This window comes from Cyprinus carpio, chromosome B17 (genome assembly GCF_018340385.1).
Source record: "Cyprinus carpio isolate SPL01 chromosome B17, ASM1834038v1, whole genome shotgun sequence".
Lineage (NCBI taxonomy): Eukaryota > Metazoa > Chordata > Actinopteri > Cypriniformes > Cyprinidae > Cyprinus > Cyprinus carpio.
The window spans coordinates 16,628,841-16,651,810 of NC_056613.1; the positions used below are offsets into that span (position 1 = coordinate 16,628,841).

Below are 22,970 nucleotides of genomic sequence, written 5' to 3' on the forward strand. Positions count from 1 at the left end.
AAAATGCCGTGGGAAGTATGGTAAAAAAGAAAGGCGCATATATTCCACTGTCTCCTTTGCTCTGGAAGTGTCAGGGTTTCTGGTGCAGAACGTGACATTTGGGGTAATAGAATTCAGGAGAGAACAGCGTAACAAGAGATTAGACTGGAAAGTCAGTGATCAGGTGTTAGATGACAGATTGGATGACATGATGATAAAGCAGAGACAAGGAACTTAAGGACGGAAAACTCATCTTAATTCAGTAATCTGAATTCTGAGCTGGCTGTGGTGCTCTGAAAGGAAGAGCAAGCAAACATGCTGATTTGAAAATGCAAAAATGTTAACAAGTCCTTGAGTCTCTGAGGTCAGTATGCTACCTGCTGGAAACCTTGAGAGAGTTATTATAGAGTGCCTTGCATACCTGAAAGGAAAGTGGAAATGACCCCATTAAGAAAATGAATAATTTCCTTGCAAATAAACTCACAAAATATGCAGAGCCACATAAAGTTTCTGAATTTCTGCAGCAGTGTTATGTAGGCGAAAATTAACTTGACATTAATCACACAGTGATTGCATGATGTTCACATACTGTTTTGAATGTAAAATGCTATTTAATTTATCCAAGATTATAACCACAGTACCTTTCTAATTGCACTGAACTCATTTATGTCACATCAAGAAGAATCAATTCACAGGATTGAGGGAATGAAAATAACACTGTGAAATCTGACAGTGAAGTAAGTAAATAGATTTATTTATTTTAAAGGCTACACATAAATCATTGACCAGAAACCATAAAATAATACCATGAATAAATTTACCTTGAATACGTTAAAAGACTATGAAATATATTTATTTGTGTGCCCCCCCCCACTCTCTCTCTCTCTTTCTCTCACTCTCTTTGTGTCTTTGTGTGTGTGTGTGTGTGTGCGTGTGACCCTATTTAAGTGTGTGACCCTATTTACTTATTTACCCGTTTTCTTAAAAAGACATCTTATTGTAGCTATATAATAACAATGGATCCACTTTATCCTCTTAAGACCCTGCAGCCTCATATGAGGGCATTGTAGTTTTGTGAATTTCTCTGAGATAAGTCTGGATGTCCTTAACAGAGCACATTCAGGGCTTTTCAGAGATACCAAATGATTGGATGTTTCACCATGACCACTCCCTCTCCTTGGTCTTCAAAAATGTCTGAAATTAATTTAGTGACACTCTTATGGAAATATGATGAAATATGATAATATTTTGTAATTATCATTTAAATCTGTCTAATTTTTTAATTGTGTGCCATAAATCAACATCCCAGGAAAATGTTATGGGGTTTCGAATCAAAATATGACTTTCTGTTACGAAAAAAGGACGTTGATTTCATACATGTCTTCACATGAGGACACCGGGACTAAAAGCAGATTTATTACGCATTTTGGGAGACATAACAAATGAATAGGGAAAGAAATTATATTTCAATATTCTATGAAATATTATATATTATTATGAAAATCTAGTCAATTAAAACTCCCATTATTACATTTCTTTTTTCATTACATGTTGCCCCAAAAACACATTAATATGCTAATTAGATTTAGTTTATAGATACATTGTATATAATGAGAAAACAGTTTATAGCCATTTTACATACATTTTGTGGAAAGAAAACATGTATATTGAATCATTCTGTTATAACATAGTTGAGAAACATGTTTATACAAAGTCTGGTAAAAAAAAATTAAAAATAAAATTAAAAAATCTTGAAAACTGAAAATGTATTGGTGAATTTAAAAAATCTATCTTTTTTGCCTATGCATGTTCATTCATTTAAAGAAATTGAATCTCTAAAACAAAACCAATCACAAAGCACAACACAAAAAACAAATAACAACTTAACAATTAAATATACATTTTTTTTATTTTGTTTTTATTATTATTTATTTTTTACATTATATTTAATGCTCTAAACAATGTAAAGACATAGAAAAAACTATTTTTTTCCTAAAACTTTTTTTCTCGGGAATTAAGAGGTTAAATTGTTTTTTAATTACTGTGCACTTAAAATTAAATATGCATTTATTGTTTACATTTTTACATTGAACTTACATTTAAAAATACCTTCCTGTAAATACATCTGTATTTAATGTCTGTAGTTACATCTGCATTTATTGATTGATTGGGTAACACTTTATTTTAATGTGTCCTTGTTACACGTTACATGTACTTACTATTATAATAAGAACAAATTATGCATAATTACATGCAAATAACCCTAAGACAATCCCTAATCCTAACCTTAACCATATAGTAAGTACATGTAGGCTAGTTAATTAATATTACTCAGTACTTTAATGTATAATTACACTGTAACAAGAACACCTTAAAATAAAGTGTAACCATTGATTGCATAATTACAAAGCAGTTAAAGAAACTTAATATAAATTGGGACCATAAAATGAGTTATTATTATTGATATCATGGAACTTTTTTTAAATACATAAATCATTGACCTAAAACAATACAATAAACTAACACTATCATGACATTGATTAGGACTGTATGCTGAAAGGAAAAATATTATTTAAAAATATAGGCTACTGTTTATTTCAGGACACTGAAAGAATAGCTTTAGGACCCTGCAGAGCCCCGCTATAAAACACGTGGAGATTCAACCAGCACTCTTCCAAAAATCAACACTTAACCAAAGCAGACCGAACCGCATCTGTTCGTAGCTGTCTGTGTGCGCTTTGCTTTTTTGCTTTGTTTACACTCTGCTTCCGTGACACGGGACAGTGTGAACATAGTAGACCATAAGATTTAAGCAGTACTGGCTTTGTAAAGTTTTCCTGATAGCTCTATCGCGGGTCTGTAGAGCACCCTCCCCTATCTCCCCTGTGGATTAAATCGTATTGCAGGAAGTCCCTCACATCCTCTTTGCTTGCGCTGTGTGTGTGTTTGTGTTTTTGTGTCGGTATATTATGAAGATCTCATCATAAGGAGCCGGGCATCATGAGGATCGACCGGCGCATGGAGAACTGGTGCCTCATGAGCGGACTGCGCGCTTTTGTGCTGCTGATAGTGGGACTAACAGCTGACATCTCCACTCATCACTCACCCGACGGTATGAGACACCAATTCATATTAGTGTTTCTCTTACTGTCCACTTACACTAATTAAAACTAATATAGAAATGCAATTAGCCCACTGTGAGTTTATTACAGTAGACATCTACCCCTAAAGGGTGCATAGTCGTATTTTATTGTTCCAGTGACAAGCTGGTGTATTTTTGGTAAAAAGGTTCAAAATTAAGATTACAACAATGTAAAATAAGTGTAAATGGACACACTAGTTTCTAAAATGTGAAGTGTTATCCAATTAAACATAATAATAGTAGTTACAAGTTTCAAATCAAATATTTTATTGTAAAAGCATGAAAGATTTTGGCAGCTGTTTGAATAGATTTTTTATTTTATTTTATTTAAGCCAGTTTGTCAACAGAACACATGCATAAAACAAGAGGAGAGTTGCTGAATGAGATAAATTGGAAATCTTGAGTGCATGAGGATGAACAACAATAGCAGGAAAGAGCAGAGATGCACATTTACATGTGGCTTTAGGAGATACCTTCAACAGTGACCATTTAAACAAGATGTGATGTCTGGATGTCCTGTCCGTGTATATAAATAGGAATAAAAGCATTTTGAAAAGGCTTGTTTTGTACACACAAAGATATACCTTTAAGGGTACTGGCCAGGGATATGCTTGGACCCCTAAAGCTACAATGAAATATTAATGATTAATATGTAAATATTTAAGTTATATTTTTAATGTAATATTTAATCATGCACAAAATTACACACACACACACACACACACACACACACACACACACACACACACACACACACACACACACACACACACACACACACACACACACACATTTACCTATTAAACAGCCACAAGGTTAAAATATCTGCATGCTTCTTATTGCATTGCTTTTTATTATTACTTTCCTTGTATTTTTTACTATAAGAACTAATTTAAATGCACTGACACTTATTCATTTTACAGTCAAATATAATACAGGTGAAATCAGCTATATGGAAATTGCATTTGACCAGTGATATGCATTTATTATCAGCAATGTGATTGTCAGTACTCCACAGTTTTATTAGGTCAGTGGGATTAGGTTTAAAATAGGCTTTGTTTTTGGCATGTACATGTGCTGCATTTATTTCAGCATGACACTATTGAAGTAAATGGTGTGTGTATGTTAATCATTAAGTCAGTTAGGGTTAAGTTTTCTTTTTCACTTGTGAATTTAACCATTTAATTCATCAGATCGTATTGTTCCTACACATCTGTTCCACACGTCTCAAATGCTCTCCTCCTCTGCTCTCTCTTTCACAAGAGTGCACACATGCTCCTCTAAGCTGGTGTTCAGAAAGATAGTAATTACAGCAAAGGCAGGATGATAATACATCTTTGAGCTGTGATTGCAGGAGACTCTCGAAACTCTCGGTTTGATCAAAGCAAATCAAACAGAATGCAAACAAAAAGAATCTGTGAACAGTCATTTGTTTCTCACATGCCTTTCTTTATTATTTAAGTTACTGACTTTTGTGCCTTTTGCGTATAGATTGTGTGCATGAAAGCAGTTTAGCCACTGAGGGGCACTGTCTTGAACACCTTTTGAGGGCAGTACTTTGGCTTTGCACTCAACGCCAGACAATTTTGAGTATGCAATGTGTGTTTCTCATATTTCCTCTTGTTAGCACCTCATTCCCAGTGCTGACAAGTTCCTGAAGTTAGCAGGGCTGACATGGTTACACAGTATCACACATGACAGCAAAAAGTACCTAGAGCCATTAAAATGCTATTTGAGTCTATCCATCCATGGTTAATTTGTTTCTTGTGCACTGAGACTGTTTGTGTGTGTATGTGTGTTTATGATATGTTCATCCATGGTTGAATTCGTCTCTAGGTTATGCATGTATCCATGGTTCCCTGAGTGAACGAGATGCAGTGTCGAAACACTATAGGAACGCCTTCAGCGTGACCACGCTCTGAATCATGTGTGTAATCAGTCCAATGGATGGGCAAGATGTCACGGGCGGGGTGATGTAGCAACTAGGACGCTTAAAAACACGTGCGGTGGATACAGTGGCAGCTTCTGGGAAATTAAGTAAGTGCTTGCAGGGATGGCAATGAGTATGGCAATGAGACGCAGCAACTCGTTCCCTCGGGGAACCATGGTTACATGCATAACCTAGAGACGGTCCCCTTCAGGAGCTCGAGCTGCGTTGAAACCCTTTGGGAACGAGTGTGCCCACGCCACCAGACTTTAAAATCCCTGCCTAGTGTGGAAGAGCACAGCTAGGGTGAGAGAACAGAAGAGCCTGTAGTGGCTCGCATATTGAGGCCAGAGAACATGATGAATGTTGAGGTCGTGGACCAACCCACAGCGTTGCAGATGTCCTGCATAGAAACACCTGCCAGAAAGGTCTTGGAGGCTGAAACACTTCTAGTAGAGTGAGGAAACCAGAGAAATAGGCTAGGCAGATGGCATCCACTATTCACAGGCTGGGGGTCTGTTTAGTAGCAGGAAGACCTCTCATGGGGGGACCATAGCACACTAGCAGTTGGTCAGGGCAGTTCTGTGGACGTACACATCTAGTGCTCGCACTGGACACATAAAGTTAAGCTTCTGCTGGTCAGGCTCCCGAAAGGGAGGAGGACAGAAGGCCTGGAGTATAACAGGGGCAACTAAGAGGGCCTGCAGATCCCCAACTCTCTTAAGAGAAGAAATCGCCAGAAGAAAGGTAGTCTTAATAGTGAGAGGATGATCAGATATCTCCTCTATAGGCTTGAAAAAAGGTTTACAGAGAGCCTCTAGCACCATAGCCAGGTCCCACAGGGGGACAGGAGATCCTACTAGAGGCCTCAGCGCACCGCAGAGGAAATGTGTACCTAGGGTTGTCTGCCCACTGACTGACCACCGAGAGGGGCGTGGTAGGCCGCAATGGCCACCACGTAGACCTTCAAGGTGGAGTGGGTCAACCCTGTGGAGAATCGGGCCTGCAAGAACTCCAGCCCTGTACCAGCTGGGCAGTTAACCGGGTCAAGCTGGCGGTCTCTGCACCAAGAAGTTTCCACTTCAAGGCATACATTTTTCTTGTAGAGGGAGCTCTGGACTGGAGAATGGTCTCAACAACCTCGATTGAGAGACCAGAAGCTATGAGTTGTGCCCCTACAACACCCACAACTTCCACAGTTCTGAGCAGAGCGATCAGGGGAAAGGTGTACAGACGAAACCTCGGCCAAGTCTGTACCATAGCGTCCAGTCTGAGAGGAGCTGGATAAATCAGAGAGAACCAGAGGGGACAGTGCGATGTCTCCTGAGTCGCAAACAGGTCCACCAGAGCCTGGCCAAAAACTCTCCATATCTGCTTCACCAACCCCCATTCCCCGGGCCTCGGCCCCTGCCTCGACAGGATGTCTGCTCCCATATTGAGATGGCCCTGGGACCACACAAGGATCTGGTGTGCCAGTCTGTAAAAGGGCGTGAACGCAGACCTCCCTGGTGGATGATGTAAGAGACCACCGCTGTGTTGTCGGTGCGCACCAACACATGGCAATCTCTTAGGTCTGGGAGAGAGTGTTTTACATTTACATTTAGTCATTTAGCAGACGCTTTTATCCAAAGCAACTTATAAATGAGGACAATGAAAGAAATCAAAATCAACAAAAGAGAATGACATACAAGTGCTATATGCTAGAATTAATATTAATAATTAATTAATTAATATGCTAGTTTTAATGCTAGAAATACGGCCAACATCTCCAGACAGTTGATGTGCCACGTGAGATGGCGACCGCTCCACAGACCACGGGCAAAGCGGCCACTCATGACCGCTCCCCAACCGGTGAGGGACGCGTCCATTGCTAGCTTTATGTGGTGACAAGGAGCTCCCAGCACTGGACCCTGAAGGCTTCCTACACATGTCTAAGGCAAGTTGGCATCACCACGTGACCTTGAGCATGCGTAGCAGGTTTCCCCTCGGGGAGAACCCCTTGGTCTTGAGCCACCACTGTAGGTGTCTGAATGTACAGCAGGCCAAAATGTATCACGTTGGACGCAGTTGCCATCTTTGAAACTGCTTGACAATGAGTGACCAGCCTTCTCTTACTCTCGCATCTGCAGTGACGATCGACTCAATCAGGAGACAGTTGTGCCTGCATCGTGGTTGAATCCCACACCATGCCCAGATAAGTGGTTCTCTGTAGTGGAGTAAGCACACTTTTCTAATTTTCTCATTTAGTCTTAACCCCAGCTCTTTCATGTGAGAGAGAATGCCAAACCACCATATGCTCTGATTGAGCTAATATCAACCAATCGTCTATGTAGTCGAGTATGCAGATGCCCTGGAGTCACAGAGGAGTCAGAGCAGCATCCACAAACTTTATGAAAGTGCGGTTTGAGAGTGCAAGGCCGAAGGGAAGAACCCGATAATAGTAAGCTTTGCCCCCAAAAGCAAACCTCAGGAACTTCCTGTGTTGTGGAAGGACGGAGATATGAAAGTATGCATATTTTAGGTTGATTGTGACAAACCAGTCCTTGGACCTGATCTGAGACATGACATTTTTTTGATGCTTGATTGTGAGCACCCTGAACTTCAGTCGCATGACTGAGCTGTTCAGTTGACGCAGATATAAAATGGGGCGCAACCCTCCATCCTTCTTTGGAACGATGAAGTACTGGCTGTAGAACACGGACTCTCTGTCGAGAGGAGGGACCACCTCGATGTCTACTAAGGGAATCAGTCCCTTGAGACTGACCTCTGTTGTAATCAGTGTGGCTAGCACGGTGCCCTGAAGCGGTAGACCGGCAGAAGACGGCCCAACTAATTGCTCTAGATACCTCAGAAGAGGTAGCGAGCCTCCCAGTACCGCTACATTTGCGGGTGGAAACTGAGAAAAGTGCTCGCCAGAGACTGCTGCACCCTGAAGCACCGTGGGTGGCAGGGTTGGCAGATCGATCTCCTGAGGGTAGTGAGGAGAGACGTGCACTGTATGATGAGTTGTACACCACTCTTCCCTCAGAGGGACCTGCCCTCAGAAGTCCTGAGCCACAAGCATCAAGACTTCTTGACCAAGGTCTTCTTTGACAGAAGAATGGGCCGCAGAATGGTCCGCAGATCTGGCTTCGCCTTAGAAGACCCCGGCCTAGAGTGGGGGAGCACGGGAGGTGACACTCTGTTTTTGTGCCTCCCTGTATGAGGAGCTGGTGAAACGCTAGAGAGCAGCGAGGGAGGAACCGCTGAAATTTACATTGCTTGTTTACAAGCCTCCTGGTCCTTGTTGACGATGGAATTGATGGCGTCGCCATCCATGAGGAAGACCCTGTCCTTCTCCTTCATATTGGACAGGGTCAACCACAGGTGCCTCTCCACCGTCACCAGTGCTGCCATAGACCTGCCGATGGTGCGGGCGGTCTATTTTGTGGCACGGAAAGACAGATCAGTGGTTCGTCTGAGCTCGGTGATGTCCTCAGACTTAATCTCCCTGCCCTCATCCAGCTCTTTCAGCAGATTGTCTAGGTTGGCCTGCAACACTGCCATGGTGTTCAAGCAAGTGCCAGCCTGACCTGCTGCCATGTACCCCTTGCCCACCAGCACTGAGGTGGTCCGCAGTGGCTTGGAGTGCAACGCCGTAGCCTTCATGGACGATGCCGCGCCGGGGGACAGATAGCTCGTCTGTTCAACCTGTAACCATGATCACTCAGCCCCGCCACATTGGCATAATGACTGGAGGTGGGACTGAAGATATGGGCTGAGAAGGGTCTCGCCCACGACTTCGACACCTCAGTGTGGAGGTCAGGGAAGAAAGGCAAGCTCTGGCGTAGAGGTTGCGTAGACCCCGCCCGTGACGTCTTTGCCCATCCATTGGACTGATTATACACGCTAAAGGCATTCCCATAGCATTTCGGCGCAGCTCCAGTTCACGAAGAGGAACTTTATTATCTGGTGGAGTTTGTGGAGTTTCTGATCCAGAATTCCCGATTCTAATCATGATCTCAAATATTTGAATTCTGTGTCTGATTTGAATGGCTACTAATAACTTAAAGTTGCTTTGTATTGCCAGACTATGTGGGATAAATTCAGTAAATTTGTTGCACATGATATTTCAGTGCAAAAACCTCTTAAAAGAGATGTTTGCATATGTTTTTGATTTATAATTAGGCACATATGCAGACACCTGTAGTCGAAAGGGTGTGTGACTTTAGCAAGCAATTTCATTCAAATTGACATTCATTTAGAAACAATACAAGTGACTGGCTGTGTCTAAATGTGTATACTCTCTAAGTAGGTACTTCTTTTGAATAAGCACTTACTTTGCAACCATTTAGAATGAATGCAATCTGGTCATACTATATTTGTCATGTTGTCATTAAGTTATGTTGCATTCAATACCAGAAAGTATACCAGATTATAGTAATCTGCCACATCCTCCACACCACAGCGTTTTATAACATATATGCAAAATTGCATTTAGTTTTTTTGAGGCACATTTGTGCTGTTTTCATAATTATGTATGATTTTCATAATCCATTCCTGGAATCAGAAGCTAAAACAAGACAGCATATGGAAGTAATTGGCAATGTCAGTGGGCACAATTCATTATCAAGCCGCAGTCACACTTAGACTTTAACCTTGCCACATTTCAATGGACAACACCAATGGTCATAATATGATGTCACACTCTGTGACATCTTTTTTTATAATTCAACATATAATATGATGGAAATGTAAAAATATACAGTCGAACCCAGTGAAATTCACATAAGCTTGGGTTTCCTGTCTCCTGCATTTACATTTGTATGAATGGAAGTCAATGGAACGAAAAGTGTAGTGTGACCAGCCCTAGTAAATCCTGACAGAGAAAGAGGAACGTATTGATAAAATAGTGGTGAATTTTGGTGGGAATTTCCACTGAAAGCTACAGTTCCCTTCCTGTGTGTGTTTGGTTTTCATGTGAGAAAGAGATAGCTGGAGACACTCTTGTAGAGTGTTTTGGATAATGCTTTTTATTGAAGGGTGGGGTGAAGTGATCAACAAACTTTGACACAGTTTTACCGCACCCTCATGAGCTGGACCATGTGTGTGTTTGTGTGTTTCTTTTTAAAAAGATTCAGGTCTGTCCCAGTCATGTGAATCACCTCACTGTGGCTTTGGCCTCCGTGACCAATACATTCTCTATGGGAGGGGTATGGTTTTACCTCCTGGAGAGTGACACACACTAACACACATAAGCCAATCATCCAAATGTACAGGATGATCAAATATCTCTAGATTAATGTAAGGCAGATGCATCTAAATTTTTTAAATATAAGGAGCTGAGACCACTTTCACTGTTTCTGAAACAGTTTTGACATGTTGAACAGACCCCTGTTGTTCTCTGCATTGATCCAAAGTTCAACATCACACACACACACAAACACAGTCTCATTCACTGATTGGCAGAAACGCCCAGTTATTGATTCTGGCTCAGACAATAGGGATCAGTTTGTGCATTCAGGTGGTACAGGTCTAAGCTCTCTGCTCTCATTAGTCTTTCCTTGTCATTGTGTGTGTCGTTTTCTCTAAGTGTGCAAACATGTCTAAATGTCGCACAAATTAGACATCTAAGCTGTCTTCAAAATTTTGGTTTATGTATGTGTGTTTGTGAATGTGTTGCATTTGTGTAAAACTGCGTTTAGAGATGTATATTTAGTTGACACAAAATATATTTTACATTGTAGTCTATTTGATTCTTCATTAAATGTGAAGAACATATGAGGATTTGTTTATATGCAGGCCAAATGTAAAGCATGCAGCAGTTTTTGTGTTCATTCTCCAAATGTAAGTAGTGACTAACTGAATTAATTAACAAGTGAACATGAATATTGCTTTATGGTCCAGAATTTGGTCATATTTTGATTACTAATGACTAGTTCTGTCAAAAGATTAATCGTGATTAATCGCATCCAAAATAAAAGGATAGTATATGTGTTTGTACTGTGTATATTTATTATGTATATATGAATACACACCCATGCATGTATATATTTAAGAAAAATATTTTACATTTATATATTAAATATATTTATATATATAATATAAATTATATTAATATAAGTATATACATGTAAATACATGTAAACATTTTCTAAATATATACTGTATATGTATGTATTTATATATACATAATAAATATGCACAGTAACAGTACACACAGATATATTATGTAAATAATTTTTTTTATTTTGGATGAGATTAATCGCTTGACATACTTATGACGCATGCAGACATTGTGTTTTTAATACCTGATGTAACAGAATATTTATTTATATTTGTGCATGTCTGTAAGAGTCTTTTGAGATAGACTTTTGAAAGAAAAAACGGATTTAATATGTCAAAAACACATTTTGGTTATGAGGAGGACAGATATTTACAACCCTTAAAATAAATGAATTCATAAATCATTTGTTTATTTAACCTATGACCATCCATATTTATTTATTTATTTATTTAAATGATTTGTGATTAATGAATCTATTTTTCTGTCTGTCTATTGCTTATCTGAGATCACTTTTCCTACTTTCTTGCATTTTTTTTTAAATGAAAATGTTATATTACAAGTACAAAGTCAAATGTGTCTATGAATCCAGGAGTGTATTAATTTATTAAAATAAAAAATAGTGTTTTTCAGATTTATATACGTCCCCCAGGATAAATATGTTTTTGAAGAGAAAGATGAACAGCAGAAATCCTTAACCTAAGGGCCACAGTTTGAAGAGGCTAATACCATAAGATGCCACTCATAGTTAGCCTCAACCATTTAAGATGTCGATCTTCTAAACTCTCATTTCTTTCCCCGCCAGAGAGCCTCAAAATCATAATCTGTAGCTACGCATCGATAAGAGTGAGAGCTCGAGCTCAGAGTGAGAGAATGACAGACAGAGCCAGAGACAGAGATTATTATAGCAAGGTCATAAAGTCTATAGATTCTCTCAGTCAGTAATCTCTCTTCATTCACACCATCACACCCGCATTAGCCATTTACCAACACACTCACCCTCTCTATCTGACACACACACTCCTAATCTCCAGTTCTCTCACTCACTATCGTGCTTTCCTCCCCAATCTCTCACCTCTTGTCTCGTTTGAGCAGCTGACTCTCAGAGTGCTGACGGTGCTTTTTTAGGCTGTTAGGAGAGAATTAATGTATTCAACTCATCTACTCAGAAACCTGAAGACGCTGCAAACAAGAAACTTATCATTAACTTGTCTGCCTAGTGGTGGAAGAAAGTCCTCATTACTGATTCTGAATTTGAGATACGTTGGAAGTGACTGGTGAGAGGTTTCCGTGAGCTGTAAAGCAATTTAGTAAGACTGAACTCTGCCTGCTGATCACGGTGTATTCTTTAAGTGATTGGTTTCGCTAAAGGAATTATGCAAATATTGTTATTTGCATAACTTATGGTTTTTTATAAGGAAACATTTATAAGCAAGTGAGAGCATTTGGTCAACATGTTCATTAAAACATGCTTAACATGCACTTGTGCTGGTTTGGCGGTAACAAACTTTAGTACTTTATCGAAGTATCATTTTCATTTTGTGAAACTTTTACTTCTTCTTTTTAAAGAATAACATCTTACTTTTTACTCCACTACATTTCAGAAAATGTTTTGAAGTGAAAAACTGACACTACTCTGATGTTCAGTGTACGAACAAAGATTATTTTAAACTGATTATTTTCTATGATTCGGCTGAGCACAACAGAGACACACTTTGATGTTTAGTTCATGAACAGATTATTCTTTTGAACCAATTATTTTGGTGAAATTGCATACTCTTTGAGTAGGTGCTTGAATATGAATGAAATATGGATGTACTATAATGGTCATGTTGTCATTTTCATGTGACCTGTCAGCATCAGTTCCGTCACTTCACTGCCATTCACAACTCCTCTCCTACGGCATAGTAAAGTGTCCATAATACACACACTTCAGAACCTCACTGGAAGTAGAAAGACATTCGGGTACTTTTCACCTACATTATTATGAACTGTGAATTCAGCCATACTCATCTTTTCACATACTATTTTTCGCCAACTACTACTAGGAAGTGCAATTTCGGATACAGCCATGCTCTGATGTCCTTTTCATGAACAAATAATTATTTTGAATGTGAATTGTTTCCAATGAGACAATTCAAGTTAAAAAAAATATTTTTCAATGAATTGTTTCCGATGAAACAGTTAAACTGTTCCACACAAATGTAATAAATATTATGTAAATGTGAATGTAGCCAATTGCTGCAGTTAATGACTTACTGATTCAGTGATTAATTGGTCAGAATGAGTCTCAAGTTGACAGATCAGAGTTATGGTCTGGTCTGACTCAAAATAAGTCAATAACTGGAAGTAACATGATCCTCAGAGCCCAAGTGTGCTTACCCCTAATAATTCATAATAAGGTTGGACTAAGCTTTTAGCTTTTTAAGCTCTATCCAGTATGTTTGACAGTGTGTTTGACTGTTAAACCCTCTCACTTTAAATATATTTTGAGCACAGTGATGGAGTATGTCAAATCAGCACTTCCACATTTTATACTTACAGTCTACATGAAATCAAAATTCAAAATTGAAATCAAATTCTTTTCTCAGAAATATTTCACAATACTGAAATAAGTTTGGTCATAACTTGTGCTTTACACAGGCTTGACAAAGTAAGTAGCAAGTACTTTTTGTAGAAATGTTATTATGGATTTTTGGATGGATGGATTTTTCTAGGGCTCTCCTCGACTAAGGATTTTTCTGGTCGACTAGTAGTTGTTCTTTAGAAGCATTAGTCGAATAATCGCACATATATTAATAAACAATTTAAAGCATTATAATAAGCCTTTAATTGCTTACATAGCCTAAGCTCTCAAACACACACATAAAGCTTGCCACAGTGCACCGCAGAAGCTAATGATTATAAAGGTGTCAGGGAAAAACAGTAAGGAGGCTGCATTAACATTTTAATAATGTATTGATAAACTGTGCTTTCTTGGTTTTCAGTTAAAGAGATGAAGTCGGCGACATTGACTCATCTCCGCAGTATGGAGGCGCGTGTATACATGTTTCATATGGATAACGTAATCTGATAATATTTGTTTTCCATTTGAATTGGTTCATTTGCATTGATCTGCAGCCATATCACTCTGTAGCCCAAGACTGGTTGCCCACTGAAGCTAAGCATGGCTGAGCCTGGTCAGTACCTGGATGGGACACCTCCTGAGAAAACTAGGTTGCTGCTGGAAGAGGTGTTAGTGAGGCCAGCAGGGGGTGCTCACCCTGCTGTCTGTGTGGGTCCTAACACCCCAGTATAGTGTCGGGGACACTATACTGTAAAAATCACAATCCTTTGGATGAAATGTTAAACCGAGGTCCTGACTCTCTCTGAGTTTTGCGCTCAAGTTCACAGAGACCGAGATGGCAGAAAGCGCATCCTGTTTGCTTTCATTATTTCACAAAAGCGCTGTGGCAGCCCTAGATTTTTCACCCAAAAATGAAAATTACCCCATGATGTACTTACCCTCAAGTCATCTTATGTGTATAAGACTTTATTCTTTCAGATGAAAACAATCGTCCTATACATCATCCTCCGAAACGCCACTCTCTCATGTGTACAACAGTTAGCGAGAGCTAGAGATTATGGTTTATAAAGTTTTAAACATGGATATTTTTCTCACACAAACGCATTAATTCTTCAAGAGGCCTTTATTAGTCCCCCGGAGCCATGTGGAGCACTTTTTATGATGGATGGATGCACTTTATTGGACTTCTATTGGACGATTGAATATCAACAGCCATTCACTGCCATTGTAAAGCTTTGAAGAGCCATGGCATTTTTTAAATATAACTCTGATTGTTTTCGTCTGAAAGAAGAAAGTCATATACACCTAGGATGCCTTAAGGGTGAGTAAATCATGGTGTAATTTTCATTTTGGGGTTAACTATCCCTTTAAATGTCTAGTTGAAAAAGTAAACTTTTAAAAAACTTTTTATTTATTTATTTTTAAATGTGGCATTGCCACTCCTCTGTGATCAAATACATGGATGTAAAATCTGAGTGAAACGTGTGAATAATCATGCCTGTCAATTTCTGAGAATTTCATAGAAAGCTTTTTTTAGACATAAAGTTTACAGTAAAAGTCTCTCACGTTGGATTAATTTACACCATTGCAAACATGTGCAGCGGTTCTCACACATGTAATTAAAATTCCCACATAAATGCTTCTAAACATCTTGGACTTTTCCTATGTGGTCTGTTTAAAAAAATAAACTGGGCTTTGTATCAATAAAGGGATTATAGCTAAATATGTTAAACCAATAATTACTGAGCAGCAGCATCTAGTTTATGCATTCATGGTATGTCTTTTTTTTTTTTTTTAATTATTATTATACCTCAGATCTTTGCTTTATTTCCTCTATTTGCCACCAAACATATCCAACAGAATATCTATAAAGCATTCAGGCTTCATTAGTTGCTGTACTGGTGAATTGTTTGGCCTGCTGCTATCAGTGATGTATTTAGTTAGAAGCCTCAATGGAATTTCATTATGTTCAGTAAAGCATATCCATACGCACATGCGCATATGCACACACACATTCTCTGGGGTTTCACGTAGACACTAGACTAATAAATCTGGTCAAGTCATCAGGTCTTCAAATAGCTTAAATGTGACATGGACGTGAAGGGAAGGAGAAAAAAAGAAGAAAAAGCAAGCAGGAGGTACACACAGCCACATTCCATACAAATGCTAAAGTTACACACTGTTAGGACAACCGAGTATTTTATACGAATTTTATGATCTTATAGAATATCAAAATGTCAACTGTTTGCACATTTCAGAATTTAGGCAGAAAAAGTACTCTGTCTCCATACTGTGCATCAGGGATTTACACATATACAGTAGAGTGAAACAATGACCGCCCACTTCTTCAGCAGTCTTGGTTCAGGAAGCATTTTTCCTGTTAATTTCCTCCATGGGGATTCTAAAAAAGCTATAAACTAAACCAAACAACCTCAAGATCAATGACAATTTTTGAACATTGGAGAAAAGCAAAGCTAGACAAGTTCAACAATGAATTAAGCAGATCATAATGCACTGCAAGTGATGGAATAAAAAACAAAAACAATTATGCAATATAAAAATAATTATATTTAATATAAAACTATTATATAAAACAATATTTATTACAGTTATAAAAAAAAAATATTTGATGTTTATTGAAAAATATTAAAATTTTGATATAGTCTATAAGTTGTAGGAAGTCTATAAATTGTAAGAAGACTATAAAAAAGTTATACACTATTTGTAGAAACCAGTTTGTGTGGAGAAAGTGAATGGTATATTTACTTCCAGAACCCCACTGTTGCACTCTATTTAGATGCAGGGAGAGTTATGCCAAAGCTAGACACTGTGTACAAAAACATATTGTTATTTACGGATTGGATGGTGTGTGAATACTGGTGATAATAAAATGCCTTGAACTCTGGTAGTTTTGCTGATATGGTGTGTGACTGTGTTGCATTATGACGAGAGGTGTTGGTATGTTTTTTTATAGTCTGTATAGAGAAAGAGAGAGAGAGAGATAAACTATTAAAGGGTTAGTTCACCCAAAAATTATGTCATTAATTACTAACCCTCATGTTGTTTCAAACCAGTAAGACCTTCATTCATCTTCGGAACACAAATTAAGATATTTTTGATGGAATCTGAGAGCTGTCTGACCCTGCATAGACAGCAACGCAACTGAAATGTTCCAAAGTCCAGAAACATAGCAAGGAGATCTGTAACATAATCCATTATACGAAGCTACGAGAATACTTTTTGTGCACAAAAGAAAAAAAATAACGAATTTATAGGATTCATATTGGAGAATATCCGCTGGACGTATGCTGTTCTGTGTCAGCTGCATCACGCCCATACAGTACGCTGACTATGAAAGCAAAAATGTAAGAATGTGTGTGTTAAAATATGTGACTATGAAAGCAAAAATTTATGAATTTGTGTGCTAAAATATGTGACTGAGAGCAAAAATGTATGAATGTGTGCATTAAAATGTGTGACTATGAGAGCAAAAAAATGTGTATTTAAAAGGAGAATATAAGTGTGTGAGAGTGCCAGAATGAATTATGGCTTGTATGGACCCTCATAGATAGATAGATAAGGATTTGATGTAAAATAACTTACTGTATATTATCTATCCATGTGTAAGTTTATTTACTGTGGACATTAAATCATGACAATGTCTTTCAATTTAATTTCATTACTCATTTCCCGTTTACACACAAATGTCAGCTTTTTTCTAGTGTGCAAAGCCTCTTCCTGAATTGAATCCTTCTTGGACAAAAAGAGCAGAAGGAGAGGATAGGTTGAATGATAATGACAGACAGGAAATTGGGTCTGGGTAAAGGAAGTGTGGGGGTTTGTGCATATTTGTGCCTGTGTGCTATAAATTATATCCAAAATGACAGGAAGTGCACAAACACATATTGAAACATGAGTGATAGCTTCCCAGTGGGGAGAAAAGACGTTTCCAGAGTGCTGTGCCACTTCCTGTCTCCCTCAGAATGCTGAATCGTGGGTAATAATGGGTGTCTGACAAACCAGCAGCGGAAAGCTATAAGCCCAGTGTGCCCTGCAGACCGAATATGTGTTATTATGAGCTGACAAGATTCTCACTGACTATATATGTTCTCTATTTATGGCATACTAGTGCACTAAGTATGTGTTTTCAGGGCCTGTTTGGTTCCTGTAATGTCTGACTGCAATTGTGTAGTGATCATATAGTTTTGTTCTAGGATTTGAGGTTCAGTATCTTTGTTCTGACCTTAAAAAGGTACTACAGTATAGTTGTGGTACTGGAATGTAATACACTGGATTTAATTCATTGACACAACTGTACTGATTAATTACCATTTTCATGCATTTATATGGTTGCCCAATCTACATCAAAGAATAGAATGGAATTGAATTGATGATTATTAGTGTTTTTGAAAGAAGCTGCATTTATTTGTTCAAAAATACAATAAAAACTTTAAATTTGAATTTAAAACAACTGTTTTCAATTTCAAATTGTTTTCAAATGTAATTTATTCCTGTTATGGCAAAGCAAAATTTTCAGAAGCTGTTACTTCAGTTTCACGATCCTTCAGAAATCATTCTAATATGCCGATTTGTTGTTCAAGTAACATTTACTATTTATTATTATCAGTGTTAAGAACTCTTTTTGATGCCTAACATTTTTGTGGAAACAGTGATACCACTCAAACTTTTGTGGTTAGATTTAAAAAAGAGAGAGAAATTCATAATTTTATTAATCTTACACGTTAAAGTGATGAATGATAAATGTAATAAATATATTTGATAAATGCTAATGCGTCTGCTAAATAATTAAATGTAAATATAATGTAAATGCTAATAAATGCTGTTTTTTTATTTCTATTTATCAATGAATCCTGAAAAATAAAATGTATCACCAATTTCACACAAAATATGAAGAAGCTGTTTTATTTTTGAGCATCAAATCAAATTGTAATGATTTCTGAAAGGTCATGTGACTGTAATGATGCAGACAATTCTGCTTTGGATCACAGGAATAAATTACATTTTATAATATATTAAAAATGTACAACTTTTTTTATTTGTAATAATATTTCACAATATTGCTGTTTTAACTATGTGTTTGTTAAAAAAATACTATTTATTAAATTAATAATTGTAATGTTTCCAAACTTCTGGCAGGTACTTTAATAATAACAATTATTTTAATATTTAATATTATATATTATTAATTATTGTCATGATTATTAAATACCACTTTTTATTTTTTACAGGACAATAGTATATATTATTACAATATAAGATACTGCATATCTTTAAATATGATAAAATATATATTTTTTTTAAATAAGCACCGGGGGCATGGTCAGATTTTTTTTTTGTCTATTTGTTTATAATTTGCATGCCTAAATTATAAAAATAACAAATGTAGAATATATTAACACTTTTTGGGATAAAATATGACAGGTGTTCATATGTGTTTGTATGTAAGTTGCAGTAAGGAAGAGAAAGAAAGAAGGGAGGGCTTACAGCCTTAAGAGAGATGAAAAAAACATGTTGTGCTGTTACTCCGCTGCTTCAGCCGCTCTTAAGGCTGCTCTTCTCTACACTGCTCTATTGTGCATGTCTCTCTCTTTTTCTTACACCTCCTCTTCGTTTCTTGCTCTCTCTCCATGTCTGTCGCCCTCATTCATAATGGATGCCGTAGTGTTGAGGTTCAGCTGAGGATGGAACGCTTTGGCCCTAGTGGGGGCATGATGCTTTCACTGAGGGGAGAGAAAAGAGAGAAGTCTTTTGATTTAGACTGATGACGCAGCTACACTCAAGAAACACAGAAGCAAGTCAAGTCAAGTTTATCATTCTTCTCATTACATGCCAGTTTGAGAAAAAGAATGAAATTTTGTAATATAAAAGAACAAAACAGGGACATGTTCATCAGTGGCCTCAAACTTTTGAACACCATTGTACTTAAAAAATTTTGATGTCAAATTATGACATGCTCTCAGCATATTTATTAATGCACTGCACACTTTTTCATACTCTATGAAAAAGGTTTCAGTCATTATGTCAAATTGTAGGCCAACCTGGAATGCTAATTTATCAAGCATTACTTTGATTCATCATTGTATGCACATAAAAGTGAATATATTTCATCAACCATCTCTCCCAGGGTGCTGCCATGTTCACGTTACATCATCTACATATCAGTGTTTCCTTATGAAATTTCCAACATCAAGTGCTGTTCTGTTGCACATTTCCAAGTATGTTTGTCAAAAGTCTGACATTCTGAGTTGAATGGAAGACAGCAGTCAACTCACCTCCTTTTTCTTTATACAGAAATATCTTTCAGTTGTTGAATACATAAGCTACTATTAATATTTGAAAATAGTGGAAATACTTTCTGTGTGCTCAACAAGGGTGTGCTTGATGTAATATACAAACATTGTGATCCATACTATATGCAGCAACTTGTTAGCAGCTTACCTTTTAAAAGCATGCAGATAGTTTCAAAATGTATTGTTTTGTGGGAAGACTGTCATTTACTGTATATTGTCTCTTCAGGTGACGTTATGTTGCATGATAGCAAGTACCATATCTGCCAACATATCAGAGTTCTTGAAGTAAAAATACCCTTTATTTTCTCCATGGAGTAATTGATTTTTTAACTATGACTTAGTAGTAAATACAGACCTACTGTGAAGCCATCAGTCTGAATTATCTCAGCTTATTTTTTAAATAATCATATTTAACAGAAGAATTCCTGGTGAAAAGCTATACTGTATAACCAATGATTCTTATACCTTTGTCTTTTTGTCTGATTTTTTAATTTTTGCTCCAAATCAAAGATTGTAATATTGTGTTTGCAGCTGGTTGGTTTGGTTCACGGCTTGTAACATTTTAGAGAAGATGTTTTTAAATCCCTGTGGGAAAAACACTTCTGGAACAAAGGCTGCTTTTTTCTACTTCAAAAGTTCACTTTTAATTCACTGTGTTAGTTGCAGTTTCATTGTAATTACTTGTGAAATTCAATAGTGATTTGGGATAAGACAACAATGGAATACTCAATAATGGAATTTTGTTTATTTTTACCCAAAAAAACCTGTGTAGTGCATCTTTAAACTTTATTTTATACATTAACTAAAAGCCAGCATCCTAAAATCCCATTAGAAATCCAGAGGGAACCCATAACTTAAATACTGCTTCTCTTCCAAGTTTTAGGACTACAAATTCTATTGAGTTAATGGCCTTTATCTCTGCATTATGGTGGTCCTAATTTACAGCAGCACTGCTTACTTACTGCTGTCTTCAGCTTACAATTCCACTTTTAACTGTTGGTCATTTGAACTTCTTGCCTCCAATACACACACACACACACAAGAGCTCAGCTGCATCACATATTGTGTCTCTGGTACCCACTGCAACACTAATGGGAACTTTTTCTGTTGCTTGTTGCAGGGAGGCAACTAAAAAGTTTGCTCAACAAACTGGAACACTACCACACCATGGTACCGCTACTGTTGGAAGGAAAAGAGCAGCGACCAATCAGCTGGCTCAACTCCAGGGTAAGAAAGAACACTGTATATTGTTGCTGCACCATTTTTCACATATTTTCCTAAACCTCTAGAAAGTCATTTTCCCTTCCATCATGATGTCTTGTATTTATGTTATTTTTGCTTTTGAATAGCACTGAGTTGTGTACACTCTTTTCAGATGGATAATATATTGAGTCCAGTGCAAGTTCACTTCAGTTCGAAATGGTATAACATTAGACTACGGTACAAATTAGTTCACAATGTATGACTCGCATAGTCAGTATCATTATTGAGCCACGGCCTTTTAGCTCTAAAAGGGTCATTTGTGAAAATAAGTAAAAGGCCTGACTGCCAAATGCCACCAGAGGCACAGAGGCTGAGTGATGAGGTGATGAATCCTGAAAACTGTTTTGGAGTACATTAGATTAGATTAACTGCCTGAAGCCGTGGCGACATTGTCGCAAAAAGTCACGGGGCCTTCGTCATTAAGGCTTAATTGATTCCAGTCCCCGCACTGAGTTACTCGAGCTCCAGTGAATATTACAGTCAAACGTCTTCCGTAGCTCAGAGCAATGTCTATGTCTGGCACATGTCACTTAGAGGCCATTTCACTGCCCATTTTGCTGTGAATTCATGTGTGCTCAGAGGCTTAGGCAGCGGAAACTTGACACCCAGAGCTTTTCATACCTGTCTGAAATGTTGGGAATGTCTTTAATGCATTGTTAGGAAAAAGTTTTGTATATCGTGAAAATGCAGTGCTAGGGAAAGGTTGGCTTTGCTTTGCTTTCCAAAGTGATTTTGATTAAACATTTGCAGGTGGAGATTGAGGTTGTGGTGAGGGTAGCGTATTTCAGGCAGGAAATTCCTCTCTGAATGAAGGACCTGTCGGTCTGCACCACGAGTGGCCTGACTGATGGCCCAAAGCCATATCACTCCAGCTGAAGTAAGGGAGGAAGATATGCTCTATCAGCTGTTTAACAAGGAAAAGTAGATGGTCATTCTGTTATAATAAAGGGAAAGTTGAACAGTTGTTCAGAAATATTTCAGGATCCATTTGCAAACATTAATTTTTTGAACCCTATAAAGCCTTTTTTGGGACACAAATTTCTAAGGCCTAATAAACACCACAGCATTCCATAAAAAAAACAACAACAAGAATTGTCAATTTTGATTTCATGGTGTCTTCAAAGAAACAGAAATACCTCGAACCCTTGCTTAAAATGTACTGTGTGTATTAGGGCTGCACAATATTGGAAAAAAGGACATTGCAATATTTTCTGTGCTATATACTGCATTATGCAAAATTCATGAATTTTCGCCAGATTATGTGAAAAGCTGTATTTGGAAATAGTGAGCCGTTCTAGAATGTTTGAGATCTTTAGAGAGAAAAAACTTTTTACTCAGAAGAATTTTTTATTTTTTTTCCCAAACAATTTGAGAAAAACTGGAAAAGTTTGTGTTCACACATGGGTAAACAAACATCTTTCAGTGACCATGAACAACTTGAGTTTTTTTAGGCCACATTTCCACTGTTCGACCCATTCAATTTGACTGTAAAATAATAAGAGTTATTCATTAAAATATTACACAAAATAAGAAATATATTGCAATAATAATGTTCTACTGTAAAATAAAAATCAAGTGTATTTCATAAAGTATAATAATTTTATTGTATAGAACTTCACTAAAATTACAATTTATTTATTTATTTATTTTCACTATGAAAATAGTTTAATTTACAAGGACAAAACCACAAAAATACTTTAAGTAATTTCAAATTAAGATAAAAATCAAAATAATAATGT

The 22,970-nt window shown here is 37.4% G+C and overlaps 1 protein-coding gene across 2 annotated transcripts in view; it reads left to right on the forward strand.

Annotated features, from left to right (window-relative positions):
• Positions 1–2,643: 2,643 nt before the first annotated feature.
• The window catches only part of adam12b (ADAM metallopeptidase domain 12b), an 81,250-nt gene continuing 60,923 nt past the window's right edge, over positions 2,644–22,970 (forward strand). For both annotated transcript variants that reach the window (XM_042742552.1, XM_042742553.1), the window contains exons 1-2: positions 2,644–3,091; positions 21,089–21,195. In XM_042742552.1, coding sequence (XP_042598486.1) covers positions 2,980–3,091; positions 21,089–21,195 — 219 coding nt within the window. In that variant the 5' untranslated portion in view covers positions 2,644–2,979. The remainder of the gene's footprint in view (positions 3,092–21,088; positions 21,196–22,970) is intronic.